Genomic DNA, 20182 nt, shown 5'->3' on the forward strand with positions numbered 1-20182 from the left:
GCCAGCATTGCTTAAACACCTCCAGGAATGGTGACTCCACCACTGCCCTAGGCAGACCATTCCAATGTTTTTAGAACCCTCTCTGTGAAAGAAGTATTTCTTAGCATCCAGCCTGAAATGTGGAGGCTTGTGTTATTTTTTTTCATGAATGTAGTAATTTTCTTTCAATTTGAGCATAAAAAAAAAATCCTATGCAGTATATACTTAGAGGGAAACCTCTGAAAAATGTTTGCTTCAAGTCAGTGGGGAGTGACTAGGGAGATGACTGCAGGATATGTGCACTGTTGTGGCTGTGTATTTAGAAAATTCTGTAAGTTGGTACATTTATTATGTATTTATGGTTGCCATACCTGTTGTATTTATAGAACTTATAGACCATATAACTGGATAAATAAAGTCTCATTTTGTTTACCAGAGGGAGTTCTTACTCTCCGTGCAAAACCACCGCCTCCAGACGAGTTTGTTGACTGCTTCCAAAAATTTAAGCATGGCTTTAATCTTCTGGTAAGTGACTGCTAGGGGATATAGTGGTGTGAGGCATGGAGTAACAGGTTTGTTTTCTTAGGATGTAATTGGTGTTAAGTACATGATTTTTGTTTTCCCTTCTACTACAAATTAATTTGGATGTCAGTTTTGCTGCACTGATTTGGCTATGTCTTATTTCACTACTGTGAAGTGATGAGCTAAAGCTCTGGGGAAATATGGAGAAAGAAGGATCAGTAACACAACAGATGGACTTCTTAGTTATTGTTGAGTTTTCTTGGAGATTCCTGCTGTTTCAGTGGATATGGATGCTTCAATATTGACTCCCTTGCAGAAGGTTATCTTGTCTTTGGGAATGTATTGATTGAGTCTTGGTCTTCTGTCTGTAGCTATGCTGGTGCCTTCTCCATGCAGAGAAACCTTGTGGGTCTTAAATGCCTGTGCTAGCTGTGCAGAGGTGGTCATGCCAGGGAACTGTAAGCCTGGCTTTGCATTGCCTTGGTCTCCACTGTTCTTTCAGAAGGAGAAAACCACAAGTATATTCTTCAGGAATGATGATATACCTGCAAATATCATCTTGCTTGGTCCTTGGCAGGCACACAAGAAGATAACTCACCTGATGCTTGACTGGCCTTGAATGTTTTCCTTTTTCCCCCTCCTTTTTTTTTTTTTCCTCCCAAAGCTGGACTGAGGCCAGAGCTGAGGTTGGCCTTTAAGCCAGTTTTGGGATGCTCTACACAGTGACTAAATGAGCATATTTCTTCCTCAGCATTGTAGTGTTTCTTCTTTTCATGATTCTTTAAAGCTTTTTACTTGGGAAATTTGAGCTTAGATCATCAAAGAGTTTCTAGGAATGTCTGTTTGGGTCACGGTTCTGTTGTGTGCTTTCCAGCATCGCCATCTGTGTTCTTAATTTAGTTTTATTCAGCTCTGCCCATCAGACTCCCTGTGCTGGTTGCCATCATTACACAGGACCTTTATAGCCTCAGAACACTTGATCTGACAAATTACTGTCACTTTATAGCTTCTCAGCAAGCGGAGATGCTAATTCAAGAGCCTTGTCCTGGCATCTCCTCTTCTGCAGGCGCTATTAAAGGAACGTGGCAAGCAGGACACCTTCAAAGCATTTAATTTCACATACTGACTGTCCCAATTGCTGGGGAAGCTGTGCCAACAGGGATAATTGTTCCTGCATTCACTGAGTCAAATGAGCTTTTTTTTCTTCCTCTTGGGGAATAAATTCTAATTGCAAGAGCTGTAGGAGATATTTAGAAATGTTAAGAAAATATTTTTTTTTTCTTTTTGAACCCTATACTGAATGCTGTGATTCTGACCATGGATGTTTCAGAACATGCTGATGCTTCTCAGTAACAGTGCTTGTCAGGCTCATTTTCTTTTTTTCCCCCAGTGCTTTCTTCTTGCCATGTTCTGCATTTAGATTAGTTTCTCAGCCAAGTACAATGTGCATCTGTATCTTCCACACAGGAGAAGAAACAGTTCTTGGTTTGGTGCTCAGCAGCATCTAGGACCTGTTTTCTAATACTGCTTTGCAAAAGCTGGGCTTTTGCCCAGTAACAGTGCTTTTCTTCACCATCAGTGCATGTCCCCCAAAAGCCTGCAATTTCACATCCTGGTGTATTATGTGAGGCATGGAGATTCTAGTTTTAAAATAGAAGGGGAGTAGCTAAAAGAAAAAAAAAAATCCTTGACAGTTGAATGGAAACTGTTTTAAAATACCATCTTGGAAACTCCTAGAAAATGCCTACCATCTGTCCAAACCAAAACCAAAACAAAAAAACACTTTAGAAAGACCAAATGAAAGCTGTTATGACTGAGGAACAATGTATAGGAAGTTATTAGAAGTAAATCCACATCCTTCTCCTTTCTTCATTTGGAGTCACCCTCTGAAAGGCTAGATGTAAAAATGGAATGGAGTTAGCCAAAAGCAGTTTGAGAAACAGATGGCAAGATGCAGTATAAACTGCTATAACTTTAAAAAACACATTCTGGCATCCTTCATTCTCCTGCAGGGCCAATGTGTGATCAGTAAATAAAATAAATCCTCCTGGGAATCTGTGTCAGAGAAAGTATTTATTTTTTTTTAATGCCTATATTTATTTAGAAAAGCTTGATTTTGGACAAGATGTTCATGAAAACCATTTTTTGTAGGGGGTCACAAGACATTACTTGTTTCAAATTGAAGAACTGGTCATGTGCTAAAGAACAGCAAACAAAAATAGGGTTACAGGCATATGAATAGAAGCTTTCTTTGAAGGGGCTTCTCTTCATCCATCTATTCCAAAAGCTAAGTCAGGAGACCACACTGTATGGTGTATAACCTCTCTCAAGCTGCCTTCCTTCCAGGGGAAGAGAAGTGCTTAGGGTAATGCCAATAATTTTTCAAGTAATTTCACAGAATCAATAAGGTTGGAAAAGACCTCAAGGATCATCAAAGTCCAACCTGTCACCCAAGACCTCATGACCACTAAACCATGGCACCAAGTGCCACATCCAATCCCCTCTTGAACACCTTTAGGGATGGTGACTCCACCACCTCCCTGGGCAGCACATTCCAATGGCTCACAACTCCCTCCATGAAGAACTTTCTCCTCACCTCCAGCCTAAATCTCCCCTGGCACAGCTTGAGACTGTGTCCTCTTGTTCTGGTGCTGGTTGCCTGGGAGAAGAGACCAACCCCTACCTGGCTACAACCTCCCTTCAGGTAGTTGTAGACAGCAATGAGGTCACTCCTGAGCCTCCTCTTCTCCAGGTTTCAGGGACCTGAATCATAGAATCACAGAATATTAGAGGTTGGAAGGGACCTCCAGAGATCATTGAGTCCAACCCCCCTGCCAGAGCAGGATCACTTAGGGTAATCTGCACAGGAATGCATCCAGGCAGGTTTTAAGTCTCCAGAGAAGACGACTCCACAACCTCTCTGGGCAGCCTGTTCCAGGGCTCTGTCACCTTCACTGTGAAGAAGTTTCTCCTTGTGTTGAGGTGAAATCTTCTATGTTCAAGTTTGTATCCATTGTTCCTTGTCTTATTACTGTTCAGCACCAAAAAGAATTTGGCCCACTCTACTTGACACCCACCCCTGAGTCTCAAGACTAAACAGCCCCAGGTCTCTCAGTCTCTCTTCATAAGGGAGATGCTCAAGCCCCCTGGGGGGCACAATGATAAGCAGTTAACCCTGAGGTACCCCAATATGGGATGTGGTTTGTAGACAGTTATATTGCATTGAGGAAGAAGCAAGCATGCACCTGGCATACAAAATAATGACTATAAATCCATCAAATGTTTTGATTTTAGGATTTCTAAAACACACCCAGCAAGGTTGCTCACTCAAAATTTCTTAAAGAAACTGAGCTACTGTGAGGTCAAATGTAGCTTAGAATCATTGAACATTAGAGGTTGGAAGGGACCTCCAGAGATCATTGAGTCCAACCCCCTGCCAAAGCAGCATCATGCAGGGTAGTCTGCACAGGTGGGTTTGGAAAGTCTCCAGAGAAGGAGACTCCCAGATTCATAGATTCTTCTATGGTCAAAGGTAAATCAAATTATGAGACTAAAATATTTGTTCTCAAAGTGCATTAAATACAGCAGCAAAGCCCCACATGTGTACCTCTGCAGAGGCCTTTGCTGTCCAGCATATTTTCAGGTGTTCTGGGAAATGAGGAGTGTTGAGTCTACAAATTCCCTCAAGACAAGATAAAGGGATAGATGAAATTCAGTATTGATAGATATGGTAGTCAGAGATGGGGTGGGGAAAATCTCATCTGTAAACCACATCATGGACAGGTGGAGGAAATTGTCCTCTATAAACCACATTAGAACAAAGTGCTGATGTAACACAGATTGCTGTGAGAAGGTCTTCTGTGTTCAGTGGTGATTAACCAAGCAAATGTTAAGACCCATTAGAAAACAAAAATTAAAAATAAAGAGCATCAATTCCTGGCCTTATTTTCTTTCTAGTGTAGCAAAATTGAAGAAGGTACAGAGAGGACAGGAATGTTCAAAGGAATTACTTGGAAAAGACCAAACAGAGAAAGAATGTAATAAATCTGTAAACAGTTAGGAGGATCACTGGGAAAAGCAAGCAGGGACAGATTGCTCAATTTTTATTTGAAAAAGAACTACAGAACACAAATGAAGCTGAGAGATGGCAAATTTCCAAGGAGATGTTTCTTTATAAAGAAACAATTCCATTGTATGACATTTTTTTGCATAACAGATGCTAAAGATATACAAGGATGCAGTACCAATTGGATGATTGAGCACTTGCACTTAGTAGATCATAGAATCATAGAATTGTCAGGGTTGGAAGGGACCTCAAAGATCAGCCAGTTCCAGTCCCCATGCCATGTTCAGGGACACCTTCCACTAGATCAGGTTGATCAGAGCCCCATCCACCCTGGCCGTAAAACATTCAGGGATGGGGCTTCTACCCTGGGCAACCTGTTCCAGTGTCTCACCACCCTCATGGGGAAGAACTTCTTAACATCCAATCTGAATCTACCCATTTCTAGTTTTGCTCCATTCCCCCCAGTCCTATCCCTACCTGACACCCTAAAAAGTCCCTCCCCAGCTTTCTTGTAGCCCTCTTCTGATACTTGGAAGGCCACAAGAAGGTCTCCTCAGAGCCTTCTCTTCTCCAACTGAACAGCCCCAACTCTCTCAGTCTGTCTCCATAGCAGAGCAGCTCCAGCCCTCTGCTCATCCTGGTGGCCCTTCTCTGGACATCTTCCAGCACATCCAGATCTTTCTTGTAATAGGGGCTCCAGAACTGGATGCAGTACTCCAGGTGGGGTCTCACCAGAGGGGGAGAATCACCTGCCTCCACCTGCTGGCCACACTTCTCTTGATACAGTCCAGGATACGATTTGCTTTCTGGGCCAGATGTTGCAGATAAAACACTGGGCTTGGGTGGACATGTGGCCTGACCAGGGATGGCCTTTCTCAGGACAGGCTTTATTGTAAAAGTTAACTGTTTCTTAAAATGTATCATTTTCCCCTTTCTTCCAGGCCAAATTAAAGTTCCATATCCAGAATCCTAGTGCAGCTGAGCTGGTTCATTTTCTCTTTACCCCACTACATATGGTAAGGATTTTTCCTCAAGGTTTTCCTTCAGAACTCTCTTGCATTTATGTGTTCTGTAACCTTTTTGAGGAAAACAAGATTGAAATGTTGTGTCCCTGGACAGCAACTGAGGAGAAATGTGTGTATCTCAGGATGAAGTTCTCTTTAAAAAGTAATGTCTAGATTTTTCTGCATATGTTCCCCTCTATTAAATGTATTTATTTAAACCATCTTTAGCTTTGTGTGTTATGGTTTGCCACTATAATTTTTAGTTAATAAAATATTGAGAGATACTTTACATAATGCAAGAGGAGAGTTGGAAGCATAACCATACGTCTGTTTAAAGGAACTATATGTGGTTTTGATCAGTGGAACAAAAATAGCACTGCCAAAAATGGATCTAAATATAAAATATTTGATGACCAGAACCTCAGTTCTGCTGCAATAAATGCTTTAGAGTCATAGAGTCATCCTGGTTGGAAAAGACCCTCAGGATCATCGAGTCCAACCATTATCCTACTCCAGCAAGTCTGGTACTAAACCATGTGTTAATGTTAAACCTAACTACTTAGAGCGTCAGGTCATTTTGCTGCTGATGTTCACCAGCTGAGCCACAAACACATTTCAGGGCTAAGGGGAAAAACTGGTGGTAGAAGCAAGGTAATAGAAGTAGAGACTTGGCTTTGTAGAATCATGGAATTGGTTTGGTTAGAAAAGACTTCTAAGATCATCAACCATTGACCAAACACCACCGTGGCCATTAAAACACATCCAAAGTGCAGGTCCTCATGTTTCTTGAACACCTCCAGGGTTGGTGACTCCTCTACCTCCCTGGGCAGCCTGTTCCAGTCCCTTACCACCCTTGCAGGAAAGAAATTTTTCCTAATATCCAACCTAAACCTCCCCTGGCACAATTTCGGGCCATTTCCTCTCCTTCTAACACCTGATATTAGAAAGAGACCCACTCCTGCCTCACTCCAACCTCCTTTCAGGGAGCTGTTAATCTGGAGGACATTAAGAGATGTTGATAACTTCTCCCAGGTCTTTGGGGAGGTGGTGAGGTTGTTGAATAATAAATCATAACTCCTATTGACAGCATGACACTGTGTATATTCTTTGTATTATTTTCATACTTGGGTTTAGGTGGTACAGACAACAGGTGGTCCAGAGCTTGCTGGTACAGTCCTCAGCCCCCTCTTAACAAAAGATACTATAGACTTCCTGCGATACACTGTCACCAGCGAGGAAGGACAGCTATGGATGTCATTGGGTGACACATGGACCAAAGCCAGGTGAGAAAAAGCCTCTGCATATTTTAGACCTGATCTCTACACTGAAGTTTATTGACATGATCTGATTATCCACCCTTCAATAAACTCAATATTAATTTGTTAGGTTTTCAACTCTTCAGAACTGGTCTTTGAAGCTCTGAGAAGGGAAAACTTTAGCCTCAGAGGAATTTGGTTTGTTTCAGGGGTCTCATGGAGAGAGAAATTTTTGTTTTGTTTGTAGGATCAGGAATCCCTTGATAGAACCTCTCATAGCATTTTTTTCTGAATTGTCCCTTGCATGTTTCCAGGGTTTTTTTTCCCCATTATCTTTCCAACCCAGCTCTCTGGACTTCATTAAAAATCAATTGGAAGAGGCTGCAATAAAAAAGTGACCATATATTGAAAAACATGATACAGATTTCTGTTTTCAATTTTCTGATAATTATGAAAAGCAAAGAATGTACAACGTCTCTACTACCTCAAAAGCATCATAATGCTATAGAGAAAATGCTTAGATCATTTAAACACTGTTTATTGGCCTGAACCATGTTATGAGCATACCCTTTATGTTGCACTTAATGGATTCATTATTGTGGTTAGGTTTAGCTAAAAATTAACTCTTTTATGCTTTTTTTTTTTTTTGGTTTTGAGGTAAATACATGGTTTGAAATTACTTAGGTAAATGAAACATGGGAACTAAAGAGCTTAAATTAGCAAAGTGCCTTTAACTCCATCTTCTGTGGAAGAATTAAGTACATTTGATGGTGATTAAGTATGCAATCACTTGAGTTGGAAACATATTGTGTATTTTGTGTTTATTTATCCTTTTTCTTAGATTTCAAATTGGAACATAGACTTCTACCAAGTGGTTTGAAAAGTAGTTGAGTGTTTTGCTGGTAAGGATGCAGGGGAAGTCCTTAGAGCATGGAGTTACAAACAGCCTCAGAGTAGGGTCCTTCCCTTCCTTGATCTCATTCTGCTGCAGGACCAGGAATGCTTGAATTAATCCTTTGGGCCTGTTGTTTGGTCTGCCACTACAAAATGAGCTGGAAAGAGGAATTACAATTCCTCATCTGCCAGAGCTTACCCAGCAAAGCACCATCTGCTTGTCTTTACCTGCTTCAGCCTTTGCTAGCTTCCTAGCAGCTTGTTGTGGGACTGGCAGTGGAAATTGCCTTGCAGCATTGGAGCCCCATGCAGGCAAAGAATGGATCCTTGGGTAAAATCACAGGCTTCTTGTCCTGGGAACTACCATCATCATTTGTTTAGTCCACCCTGAAAAGGATTTAATGGAAAGAGAAGTAGCTGATGTTGGGCAGTAAAGAATGAAGCACTTAGAGAACATGGTTGCTTGACCTGTGCAGGTTACAAATAATGGTCTGATTGATCTCAGTAGCCAGAGGTACACTGTGAGATCATGTAGCAGGAGAGGTGAATGCTAAAACTCAAGGGTCAATGACCTGGCTCAGGCCTGCTAATGGGCTGGTAATTAACTCACTGCTCCTGCAACTTGTGTGACTGGCAGCATTAACATCAAGACTGTTGAAAGAACTGTAATGTACATTCCCATTTCTGCTTCCAGAACATTTATGTTACAAATAGGGAATGCTAGTGGAGCTCTGAAAAGAAATGCAGTATTTTAAAAAGGTCAATCTGGACTACAAAACAGCAAGTATGATGATAATTCTTGTGTCTTGGAGCGTGTAGAGTTGGGGATTTTGTCAGGAAAAGCTATTGTTCACCTTTTTCTTCTAGGTGTAGCTAGACCCCCTAAGCTTTGTGTGCTTCTTAACTGCCGTCAGACTTTTTAGAAAGCAGATATTTCTTTGAAGTCTTTGGTGCTTTAACACAAATAGAGCATTGCAAGAGTTTCCCCATCTAACAGTTAAAACAAATTCTAGATTTGTTTATGGTGACTCTTCTATTGCTTATCCTTTGCTACCATACAGAAATTTATAGTCTTTTACCACTGACAAGTCCTTAACAGCAGGGACAGTTCCCTTCTGCAAGGCACAACAGGGGGGATAGTTGTCAGCAAATGTTTTCTGCCAGTTTTCTAGCACAGTTCTGCATGTGCTGTAATCCCAGCTTCTTCTCCATACTAATAAAGACTTTCAGGGAGCCTGTTAAGCCAGTATTTGTATGGCCTTTGACACAGACCTCTAATTTACTTTTCCTGCAGAGCGGATTGGCCCAAAGACCATTTTATTCCACCTTACGTCCCCCGTTTCCGAAACGGTTGGGAGCCTCCTTTGCTGAACTTCATGGGGGCTCCCAAGGAGCAGGAACTCAATCACTTGGCTGAGTCCGTGGCAAACGTTGCAGAGCAACAACGGAAGCAAGAAATGAAAAGACTTTCAACTGAGGTAAGGCACTCTTGTGGGTTGGATTTGCCCTCCAAAAAATCGGAGACTTACCCCCGGAATAGATTTGCCACGCAAGCTTAGAATTTTGGAAGCAAAATGAAGTTGTGTTTACAAAGAGTGACTGAAGCATAAAAGTGTAAAAAGACAACAAACATGTACTGGGTATATTTACATATATGCACAATTCAACAACATCAGAAATACTCCCTTATATAAATTCAGCTCTTCCCCCCCACAACCCTCCCCAGGCAGCCCAGAGGGCTATATTAACAGCCAGCCTGCTGTTGCTCCCTCCACCCTGTACCTTACACAGTCTAAACAGAAGACAGTTCAGCTTGCAAAGTCAGAGATAAGGCAGCCAGAAGCAAAAGGATGCAAGAAGCAGCAGAGAGAAAGAAATATCTGTAGCACAAAATATAAGATATTCAACAAACCAATGGGATGGATATAAACCTATCTATTATTATCATTCTGTGTCCAATCCCTCACATTATTTATCTTCTAGTCAGAGTCTCTGGAAAATTGCTATTTACAGTTAGTATTTAGCTAGGCATTTGCTCTAATCTGTAACAGGTACCTGCAATGATATTTGGTTAATTAGCCAATGGCAACACTTGCTGCTTCCTTTATAAAGAAAACATCCTGTGACATTGCTGGAGTAGCCATGCTCTGACATCTGCTGTGTCAGTGCAAGCTCAGTATACTTTTAGATGAAACCAAATACCTTGTTCAGCCACCACAAATATCAAATAGAAGCATTTTGCTTACTGCTGCCCTTCAATTTGGTGTACTTTTGGTCAGGCGCTCTGCACTACCAGAGTTAGGGTCAGGCTCTCTACGCTACCAGAGTTAAGGTCAGGCTCTCTACACTACCAGAGTTAGGGTCAGGCTCTCTACGCTACCAGAGTTAGGGTCAGGTGCACTACACTACGAGAGTTAGGGTCAGGCGCTCTACACTACGAGAGTTAGGGTCAGGCGCTCTACACTACGAGAGTTAGGGTCAGGCGCTCTACACTACGAGAGTTAGGGTCAGGCGCTCTACACTACGAGAGTTAGGGTCAGGCGCTCTACACTACGAGAGTTAGGGTCAGGCGCTCTACACTACGAGAGTTAGGGTCAGGCGCTCTACACTACCAGAGTTAGGGTCAGGTGCTCTACACTATGAGAGATAGGGTCAGGCGCTCTACACTATGAGAGATAGGGTCAGGCGCTCTACACTACGAGAGATAGGGTCAGGTGCTCTACACTATGAGAGTTAGGGTCAGGTGCTCTACACTACGAGAGATAGGGTCAGGTGCTCTACACTACGAGAGATAGGGTCAGGTGCTCTACACTACGAGAGATAGGGTCAGGTGCTCTACACTACGAGAGATAGGGTCAGGTGCTCTACACTACGAGAGTTAGGGTCAGGTGCTCTACACTATGAGAGTTAGGATCAGGCGCTCTGCACTGGTAGTGTTAGGGTCAGGCGCTCTACACTACGAGAGTTAGGGTCAGGCACTCTACACTGGTAGTGTTAGGGTCAGGCGCTCTACGCTACGAGAGTTAGGGTCAGGCGCTCTACGCTACGAGAGTTAGGGTCAGGTGCTCTACACTACGAGAGTTAGGGTCAGGTGCTCTACACTACGAGAGATAGGGTCAGGTGCTCTACACTACGAGAGTTAGGGTCAGGTGCTCTACACTGGTAGTGTTAGGGTCAGGCGCTCTACACTACGAGAGTTAGGGTCAGGCACTCTACACTGGTAGTGTTAGGGTCAGGTGCTCTACAGTTCGAGAGTTAGGATCAGGCGCTCTACTACGGTTAGGGTTAGGCGCTCTACACTACGAGAGTTAGGGTCAGGCAATCTACAGTTTGAGAGTTAGGATCAGGCGCTCTACTACAGTTAGGGTTAGGCGCTCTACACTGGGAGAGTTAGGGTCAGGTGCTCTACACTACGAGAGTTAGGATCAGGCGCTCTACACTGGTAGTGTTAGGGTCAGGCGCTCTACACTACGAGAGTTAGGGTCAGGCGCTCTACACTACGAGAGTTAGGGTCAGGCGCTCTACACTACGAGAGTTAGGGTCAGGCGCTCTACTACAGTTAGGGTTAGGCGCTCTACACTGGGAGAGTTAGGGTCAGGTGCTCTACACTACGAGAGTTAGGATCAGGCGCTCTACACTGGTAGTGTTAGGGTCAGGCGCTCTACACTACTAGAGTTAGGGTCAGGCGCTCTACACTGGTAGTGTTAGGGTCAGGCGCTCTACAGTTCGAGAGTTAGGATCAGGCGCTCTACACTGGTAGTGTTAGGGTCAGGCGCTCTACAGTTCGAGAGTTAGGATCAGGCGCTCTACACTGGTAGTGTTAGGGTCAGGCGCTCTACAGTTCGAGAGTTAGGATCAGGCGCTCTACACTGGTAGTGTTAGGGTCAGGCGCTCTACAGTTCGAGAGTTAGGATCAGGCGCTCTACTACAGTTAGGGTTAGGCGCTCTACACTGGGAGAGTTAGGGTCAGACGCTCTACACTACGAGAGTTAGGGTCAGGTGCTCTACAGTTCGAGAGTTAGGATCAGGCACTCTACTACAGTTAGGGTTAGGCGCTCTACACTGGGAGAGTTAGGGTCAGGCGCTCTACACTACTGGAGGTAGGGTCAGGTGCTCTACTCTACTGCAGTTAGGGTCAGGCGCTCTACACTGGGAGAGTTAGGGTCAGGCTCTCTACGCTACCATAGGTAGGGTCAGGTGCTCTACACTTTGAGAATTAGGATCAGGCGCCCTATGAGAGTTAGGGTCAGGCGCTCTACACTACGAGAGTTAGGGTCAGGTGCTCTACGCTACCAGAGGTAGGGTCAGGCGCTCTCCACTACGAGAGTTAGGGTCAGGCTCTCTACTCTACTGCAGTTAGCGTCAGGTGCTCTACACTGCGAGAGTTAGGGTCAGGTGCTCCACACTACGAGAGTTAGGGTCAAGCGCTCTACACCACAAGAGTTAGGGTCAGGCGCTCTACACTACCAGAGGTAGGGTCAGGCGCTCTACTCTACTACAGTTAGGGTTAGGTGCTCTACACTGCGAGAGTTAGGGTCAGGCTTTCTACGCTACCAGAGTTAGGGTCAGGCGCTCTACAGTTCGAGAATTAGGGTCAGGCGCTTTACGCTACGAGAGTTAGGATCAGGAGCTCTACACTACGAGAGTTAGGATCAGGAGCTCTACACTACCAGAGTTAGGATCAGGTGCTCTACCAGAGGTAGGGTCAGGCGCTCTACAGTTCGAGAGTTAGGATCAGGCGCTCTACACTACGAGAGTTAGGGTCAGGCACTCTACACTGCCAGAATTAGACTACGTCTTCACACAGTGATCCTATATTTTTGTCTTAATTTTGCAATATAAATGTACTTTTTTTTTAATCTGATAGTGGGGAAAAAAATGCACATCACAGGATCAGAGGATGTTAGGGGTTGGAAGGGACCTCTGGTGATCATTGAGTCCAACCCCTCTGCCAGAGCAGGACCATAGAATCTAGCTCAGGTCCCACAGGGACATATACAGACAGGGCTTGAAAGTCTCTGGAGAAGAAGAATAAGATTCAAGGGAAGGATTTTTGGCTGTTAAGGGACTAATTAAGTGCTGTTTTGGACCAATTCTCTTTTTGGAGACAGTAAAGGTTCCCCTGCAAAAGTTTATCCAAACAGTCCTTGGAAAGCTTGTTACAATGAAATTATGTTTTCATTAAAATCTCTTGTTAGTCCAAAAAAATAGAGAGAGACAAACAAATTGAGTAAGAAGTCTGCCAAGCAAAGGAAGATAACATAGTACATATTCGATTATTTAAAACACTGCTTGGCTTTATGCCTCACAAGATATGCAAGAATAAAGGTGTCAAAACCTAAGTTATTGCCAATGATTAATTTTTGAACAAAAAAAGGATTTGGTGAAATTAATAGGCACAAAGATCTGAAATGCAGCTGTCACACCCTTCCCTAGAACTGCTAATCAAACCTTGTCTCAGTCCTTCACTGCTGCTTTACATTTCTATGCAGGTTTTTTAGTTTATGCTCTGCTCCTTCTAAATAGTATTAAAGTAAGAGAAAGGGAACACAGTATTGAAAAAAAGCAGGAGCATTCATGTTTCCTCTTCTGATAGTTGTAAGAATCTAATTTGTTATTTATATAGTAAGTGAAAAAGAAATTGGAGAGGGAGAATGCATTGAGGTATTTCAGCTGCTTGTGTTTCAAGGAGTTGAGTTGATTTTTCATGGTAGTAATGTTGGTTGGATTGGTAGTTTGGTGCCAACTTAGCCAAAAGACCCAAAATAATGAAGTCTATATCCCAGTTCACTCAAGGTGTTTGTGTGCCTGGCACCTGGGATGTCTGCTGCTAATTCCCTCATGGTCTTGGGCAAGTTGTTTAACCTCAGTGCCTTGGCTCCCTGCACCACTGCCCCCTCAGCACATCCCTAGGGGGAAAAGTGCTGAGCTGCTTAATAGCTGTGAAATGCTGTAGGTGCTCAGCTGGAAAAAGCTGCAGGAGTGCAAAATGCTTTTTGTCTGCAGCAAATGGACCACCCTGGAGTAGGTGATAGCAGAATAATTAGCCTTTCATAAGGCTGCTGTAATAACTCATTTAACGAAGAGCACTGGAAAAATCAGATGAGGATTTGAGGGTTCATCTCTTGCTGCTAATTGGCCTGGTGTCTCAGTGTGACACTGCTCTCCTGAGGACCCAGGCTGCATCTCAAGAGCTGTGCTGCTCTGAGAATGGGGTGGGAGTGCATGTGGCTGCCCTCCCTGCAGGGCAGGGACTGCTCTGCTGTCTGGCAAAGGGTACTGGAAGTTCCTGCTCATGAGAACATTTTGTAGTTTCCATTCCTGCATCTTAAGTTCACAGAATCACAGAAACATGCAGGTTGGAAAAGCTCCTCAGGATCACCAAGTCCAACCCAGAACCTTATTCTACAAGGTTCACCCTTAAACCATATCCCCAAGCACCACATCCAAACAACCTTTAAACACATCCAGGGCTGGTGACTCCACCACCTCCCTGGGCAGCTCATGTCAATGCCTGACCACTCTTGCCAGGAAAAATGTTTTCCTAATGTCCATTCTAAACCTACCTGAAAAATAAGATATAGCCACACACAGAGCTCCCACTGGAGGGATTTCAGTTAGAGTCATTTCAGTGATGAGGACTTCAGATGACAGTGGAAAAAGGGTCAGCTGGGGATAGAGTTCAGTGAGCATAAGGCCATGCAAATAATTTGTATGGGAAGCAAAATGAGTGGTTGCTTTGAGCTAGGTGACACTGAGAATTTTTTTACAAAGATGTCTTAATATAGTTTCAAAGCCTATTCTATGTATCAGGGGGGGTTGTGTGGTTTTAATTTCTTTTCATAATCCTTCAGCCCTGTAGACAAGTGTCTCTGGGTGCTGGGTCAGACACTTAGAGGCAGAAATGAGGTGCATGGATTTTCTGAAAAACAACAGCAACAACAAAAAAAGAATGAAAACAAACAAAACCTGAAAATCAAGGTTAGAGATTTGACAATTTCTGATGAATTTCAGCTGTTCTAAGTTGTTCAGCTGGATGGTGGTTTAAGGAAAAGACTTCAAATGTGCAACCTCAATACCATAGTCTTCTGAAGCAAACTGCTTGGCTTGTTTTTCTTTTGGGAAATGGGGGTTAAATAATTTTTTTATTAGAAGCAGAGTTTCATTGCTGGATTTAATATGGCTTTTCTAAAGCATAATTTTGTAAGTATAATTTTCTAAAGCCTTGAATATAGACACAGAGCTGTGCTTGTGATGAATGGTGGTGGTTTTCCTTCATTAAAATCCTTAATTACATTATCACATTCCCTTTTGTATTTCTTTGACTTCGGTCATAGGCAGTGAAAGGGTGACATAAATGAGCTACTAGATATTGTAATCCTGCAGTAGATAGATAATTTCACTTGGGACATTTTATTTCTTCTACAGACTTACTGAGCATTTTCTGGCTTTCCATGTACATCTATAACAAAAGCTCCAAGTGGCTTCTGAGGGCAGCTCTTTTGAAAGCCACTCAGTCATTTGTTTGTAAGTCGTGTTGCTGTAGCGATATCTGAGAGATGACATGGACCTTGCCCCAGAGCACTGTTTTGCTAAAGAGTATCCAGTGCAATATTAATGCAGGGAGATGACTTAGGATAGAAATTCTTTTATTCTGATCCTTTTGATCTCCCTCTTTATGCATTTGAAACGCAGAAGTTATTAACTTTTCATAGCAGAACCGCGAGCACCTGAGGACGCCTGAATGCCGACGAGGACCCTGGGGGTCCCGGATTCAGCGACCTCAGCGGTGCTGCTGCTGACACTAATCCACTTTGTGGCTTTTGTTTCTTTTTTGTCTTCCAGCCTCCCAGTGTTCCCGACTACCCTCCATCCGATGGGTATGCATTCAGTAACACAGTGTACAAAAGAGGGCCTCTGCTGGACCAGGGGGCGGCGGTGGCTGCCTTTAAGCAAACTGTTAGCCGCCATGTAGATAGGTAACAGTGAATCGACGGTGTACGTGGTGCTGTGGATAACTGTCCCCACTGCTTGCTCCTGGGGTGGCAGTGTCTGTCATTACCTCTGGCTGTGTCTGGAGCAGATCATTATTTCTGTGAGCAAGTGATTCTGGTTTGGCAGTGGGTATTCTGCTTGTTTTTGCTTCTCTGAGGCACATCATTAAAACTCCTGAGGTATCGTTTCTCGGGAACCGTTCTGTTTATGTTTGCTGCTCAATCAATGCTTTTGTCAAAAATCATAGAGTGGAATTCCACCCCACTTGAGAACACAGAATCCCCCTACTTGGGTTCAGATTTTGTTTCTGCTTTGTTTCAGATTCTCAAATACATTCTGCTCTTTTTAGAACTACAAAGAATGACAAGTCTGCTCTCAGGTTCACCTGTCCTGCTTTTGAATGATTGATTGATTTACTCAGTGGCTAACTTAGTGCTCTGTAGTCTCTTCCTTTTTGTTTTCTGGGCTGGTACATAAATACCCACTTTAAGAATAGTAACTCCTCATTTCCTCCATTTTCTCTTAAATATTGCAGAAACTGCTCTGAAAAGTTTGGATAGCAACCAGTGTCTTTTTGCACATCCTCTTTTATCCTCTTCATTTTAGGCTAAATTTGAGTAGCTTGACAGGATCCAATCCAGTGATCATTGGAATCTCAGCCTTGGCTGTGGGGGATATTCATACCAGCAGAAGCTGTGGAAATAAATTCCTAAAGCAATACTGGAGCTGCTTCCCCATGCCAGATCATGTTCTGCATACACCATATGAACAGTGTTTTGGCTTAACATGCCAGGGAAGATGGCTGAGTTTTTTGAATCTGATGGCTGGTTAAAGCAGCATTGTTGAAAACCTTTGCATAAAGCCCTAGTTTTGAGCTAGGTGCTAAATGATGCTGTTGTTAACCTGCACACACACACAAAAATCCCCATGTGGTGTGCAGGTTGAAGACTCAGACCTTTTCCTGAACTTTGGCTTTATTCCTCACAACAACAGCAGAAGTAGTCATCTCTTCATCATTATCTCAAATTTGGTTACTTCCTGAGTTCTTGTCTCAGGCCCAGCCTAGATGATATGTACTCTAAATTCCTTTCTTTCTTATCTGCAGTGTGATAAGACCTGTTTTGTCTTTTCAGAGTAAAAGTATTCTGTGCCAATGTAGCTGCCTCCATTTCAGGTTTAGAGAATGAGTCTTACTGCCAGAAACCACTGATGGTATCAGTGTACCTGGCTGCACCTGAAAGAGTCACCCAAGCCTCCTTTGTGGAGGGCAAAGAGAAATGTGTGTTTCTAAGAAGTAGTTCATGTGAGGTGAAATGAGTCTCTTAAAAGATACAGAATGAGACATGCTGCAGTGCTGCCCGTTTCTGCCCACTGACTGCAGGAGGGAGTCTAGATGGCTGGTACCGATGCACACATCCACAGTGTGCCCCTATCTTCCCTTCTCTTCAACGTGACACAAACTCCCATTTATTGACTCTTGAGACATACCAAGTGCCTGCTAGGAATTCATTACTGAGGGAAAACTTAGTATGTGTTACCTTGAGTAACTTCCCTTTAAAGATGCATTTTAAAGCATCTGTGAAGAAGCAGGTGTTGAGGAGGGAGTGAGAAATTCAAGCTAGCCCTTTCAAAGGGTCCTTGTTGAAAGGTGGCATTCCTAATGAGCAGTCCAAAGGCAGTGGCTAAGCCACCCACTACTTTCTGAAGGACAGGTCCTTTCACCTTTGTCCAGTGAAATTTTAATCACAGAGACCTTCAGTAAGCCTCATTCCAACATGCCAGGACCTCCAGTGAGGTGTGTTTTCCCTGGCTGATGTAAACCACGTGTCAAGATCTTAAACTTTCAGTGTGATATTAAGGTTATCTGGGACTGAAAGAGTACTGAACTGTTTTTCAGCAAGCCACTAGGCTCTTGAGCAGTGTGTGCTGGAGAGCAGAGGGCTGCAGCTGCAGTAAATCAGATAGGCAGCAGCAGGTGGATGGAGGGAAGCATTGAGACTGTTTATGCCCTGAGTAAATCATTAAGCTGTGCTTGAAGAATTATGGTTTCCTCAGAAGCATAAAGCCATTGCCTGGACCACATTCTGGGGGTGTTGTTGCTGATTGCATCAGAGTGGAGTAAAAGTGAAATGTATGCATTTTTAAAATTTCTTCATGAGCCAGGGTGGGTGGTTTTTAAGGGATCAGGATAGTTAGGTGTGGACAAGGTAGGAAGGCACAGGTAGTGAAATGAGTTTGGAAAGGCAACCTAAGAGTAAAAGTAGCTTCAGAGGTTTATTAGTCATATTCCTGAGATAGTAAGAAGGGAGTTTAAAATTAATTAAATTCTGAGTGGGTGGAGGCAAAAGCTGGGATTACATCTTTCACCCTTACAACAGCTGTTCTGCAGGCTGGGCTTCACCCCACGTTTTTCACTCTTTGAACACTTCCAGTGATTTCTCTCTCTTTGAAAATCATCTTTCAATCTAAATACAACTCCTCCTTTGTTCTGCTCTTCAAGTCAAGTGAGACAGTTCTCCACAGCCATGCAATAGCTAGGTAACTGCTGGATTGCTCAGGCACACCTGGGACCCAGGCTTACACAGCACTGCCATCAGCAACCATCTTCAGTTGCATCCCTGTGCTGCGATGTTGTATGCAACATTTCAAGCCACTGACTGCTTCATGTTTTCATTACCTATTTGGATGTATTTGTTTTGAAACTATACTGCCTGGTATGGATTTTGGGGCTTGGGTGTAGTTTGCAGTAAGTGAATAAAGTTGCTGCTCCTTTTGGACCTGTTTTGAGGGTGCTGGTGGGGCTTCTCAACTTCAAGAGGTACTTCCAAGAAACTAGTAACTTCCTGCACAAAGGCATTCTGGATAGGTCTTTCTCATGGAAAAAGAAAGACACAAAGTTAAACTGTGGCATGAACCCTGTTTGTAATTGCCAAGAAGGTTGCTTTTTGGTTTCTTTTTTTTTTTTTTTTCATTTTTTTAGTTGATACAGTAGCTTGAGGTTGTCAGAGTTGTTGGTATTTGGTGGTCAATTAAGAAAACTGATCTAGGTGAGCATTTCTGAGAGATTAATTCCAGTGGTGATAATGGGAGGGGAAAAAAAAATCTAAAACAAAAAAATAATGAAATCTCTAAAATCAATTATGTTTTTGAAACACACAGTTTCATACAAAGCAGAAGATCTCAGTTCAGTACTAAGTATAGTAGTTTGCTTCTATAGCAAACAATTGCTTAACCTACTGTAGGAAAACAGACTAAATATAGCGTGCATGTTTGCTTTAGAACAATGGCACCTGCTAATCTCAGTTGTTATCACACAGCTTACAAGCAGTGAGCCAATACAGATTGCTAGTTCTTGAGGTCAACGACCCCTTTTTGTTTCTTTTATTATTATTATTGATTTATTCTTTTTTTTGGCACTTAAATCTGTGTGTTAGGATCCACAGCAGCCATCAGGTTATGGTGGGGTGGATTTTTTTGGTTGTTGTTTAAATGTTTTGCAGGCTGCTGGAAGAAGGCATTTTGGCTGTCTTTTGAATTGTCATGCTGAACAACAGGGCTGATCTTTGCTTTGCAGAAACTATGAAGCACACAGTAAAGCCCAGACCAAGAAATATGCCAAATGCAAGTATGAATTTATGGCAAGAAACAACAGTGAACTTTCTGTCATGAAAGAAGAGATCGTAGAGGTAACTTTCTCAGAGAGAAACTACAAATTTCTGCTACTGCTCCAAGCTGAGGATACCTTCCCTGTGGACAGTGTGGCTGTCTTTAATGATTATTTCAATGTGTTTGATTTGTCTCCCTTAATATAGGCAGTTCAATGAATTTGTTTTGCATCGTAGACCAGATAATCAATTTCTGTGCTGAAACAGAAATATTTATGTGTGTTTCTCCTGTCCTGTCTGGTGTTGCTTGTAAAAGCCTTGTTTAGTAGCATTTAATTAAGTGGTTCTGGCAAACACTATGTGTGTGCACACAGGGCATAGTGAAAGACTCTGCTTTCCTGGTAGAAATGGTGTCCTGAAAGCTGGACACACTTGGAAGGGAAGGAGCAGCAGAGAGAGATGAAATTGCACAGGAGGTAGTCTGATTCAGGCCTCTCCTGACCAGCCTGCTCCAATTCCCTGTTTGCTCTGCAAATTTGTGCTCTCCTGGAATGGTGGTTGGTTACTCCTTTTGTCAACAGCATATATGTTGTAGAGCTGCCAACCTCTCTGCACAAGTATTTGATTTTCATTCCTCTGTATTCTCCAGCACACCTGAGTTTATAGAGGTTGATTACACACTTCTTTTCCATATCCTTCCCTGAGAGCCACAATTTGAGAAGTACAGTATGACCATGTAAAATTAGTGATGGTGATCACCAAGGAAACTCACAGGGCTTCCTTAGGAACGTTTGTGTAAGCCCCTTTGGCAATCTCAGCACCTGGGAAAGTGATGGTTTTGTTTTGAAGTGATGCACAGGT

General features: G+C 43.0%; 1 protein-coding gene across 2 annotated transcripts in view; it reads left to right on the forward strand.

Annotated features, from left to right (window-relative positions):
* The window catches only part of EPS8 (epidermal growth factor receptor pathway substrate 8), a 64447-nt gene that overhangs the window by 26349 nt on the left and 17916 nt on the right, over positions 1-20182 (forward strand). For both annotated transcript variants that reach the window (XM_054386478.1, XM_054386479.1), the window contains exons 10-15: positions 416-504; positions 5509-5583; positions 6706-6854; positions 9016-9199; positions 15567-15700; positions 19291-19402. In XM_054386478.1, the coding sequence (XP_054242453.1) occupies positions 416-504; positions 5509-5583; positions 6706-6854; positions 9016-9199; positions 15567-15700; positions 19291-19402 (743 nt within the window). The remainder of the gene's footprint in view (positions 1-415; positions 505-5508; positions 5584-6705; positions 6855-9015; positions 9200-15566; positions 15701-19290; positions 19403-20182) is intronic.

This window comes from Indicator indicator, chromosome 14 (genome assembly GCF_027791375.1).
Source record: "Indicator indicator isolate 239-I01 chromosome 14, UM_Iind_1.1, whole genome shotgun sequence".
Classification (NCBI taxonomy): Eukaryota; Metazoa; Chordata; class Aves; order Piciformes; family Indicatoridae; genus Indicator; species Indicator indicator.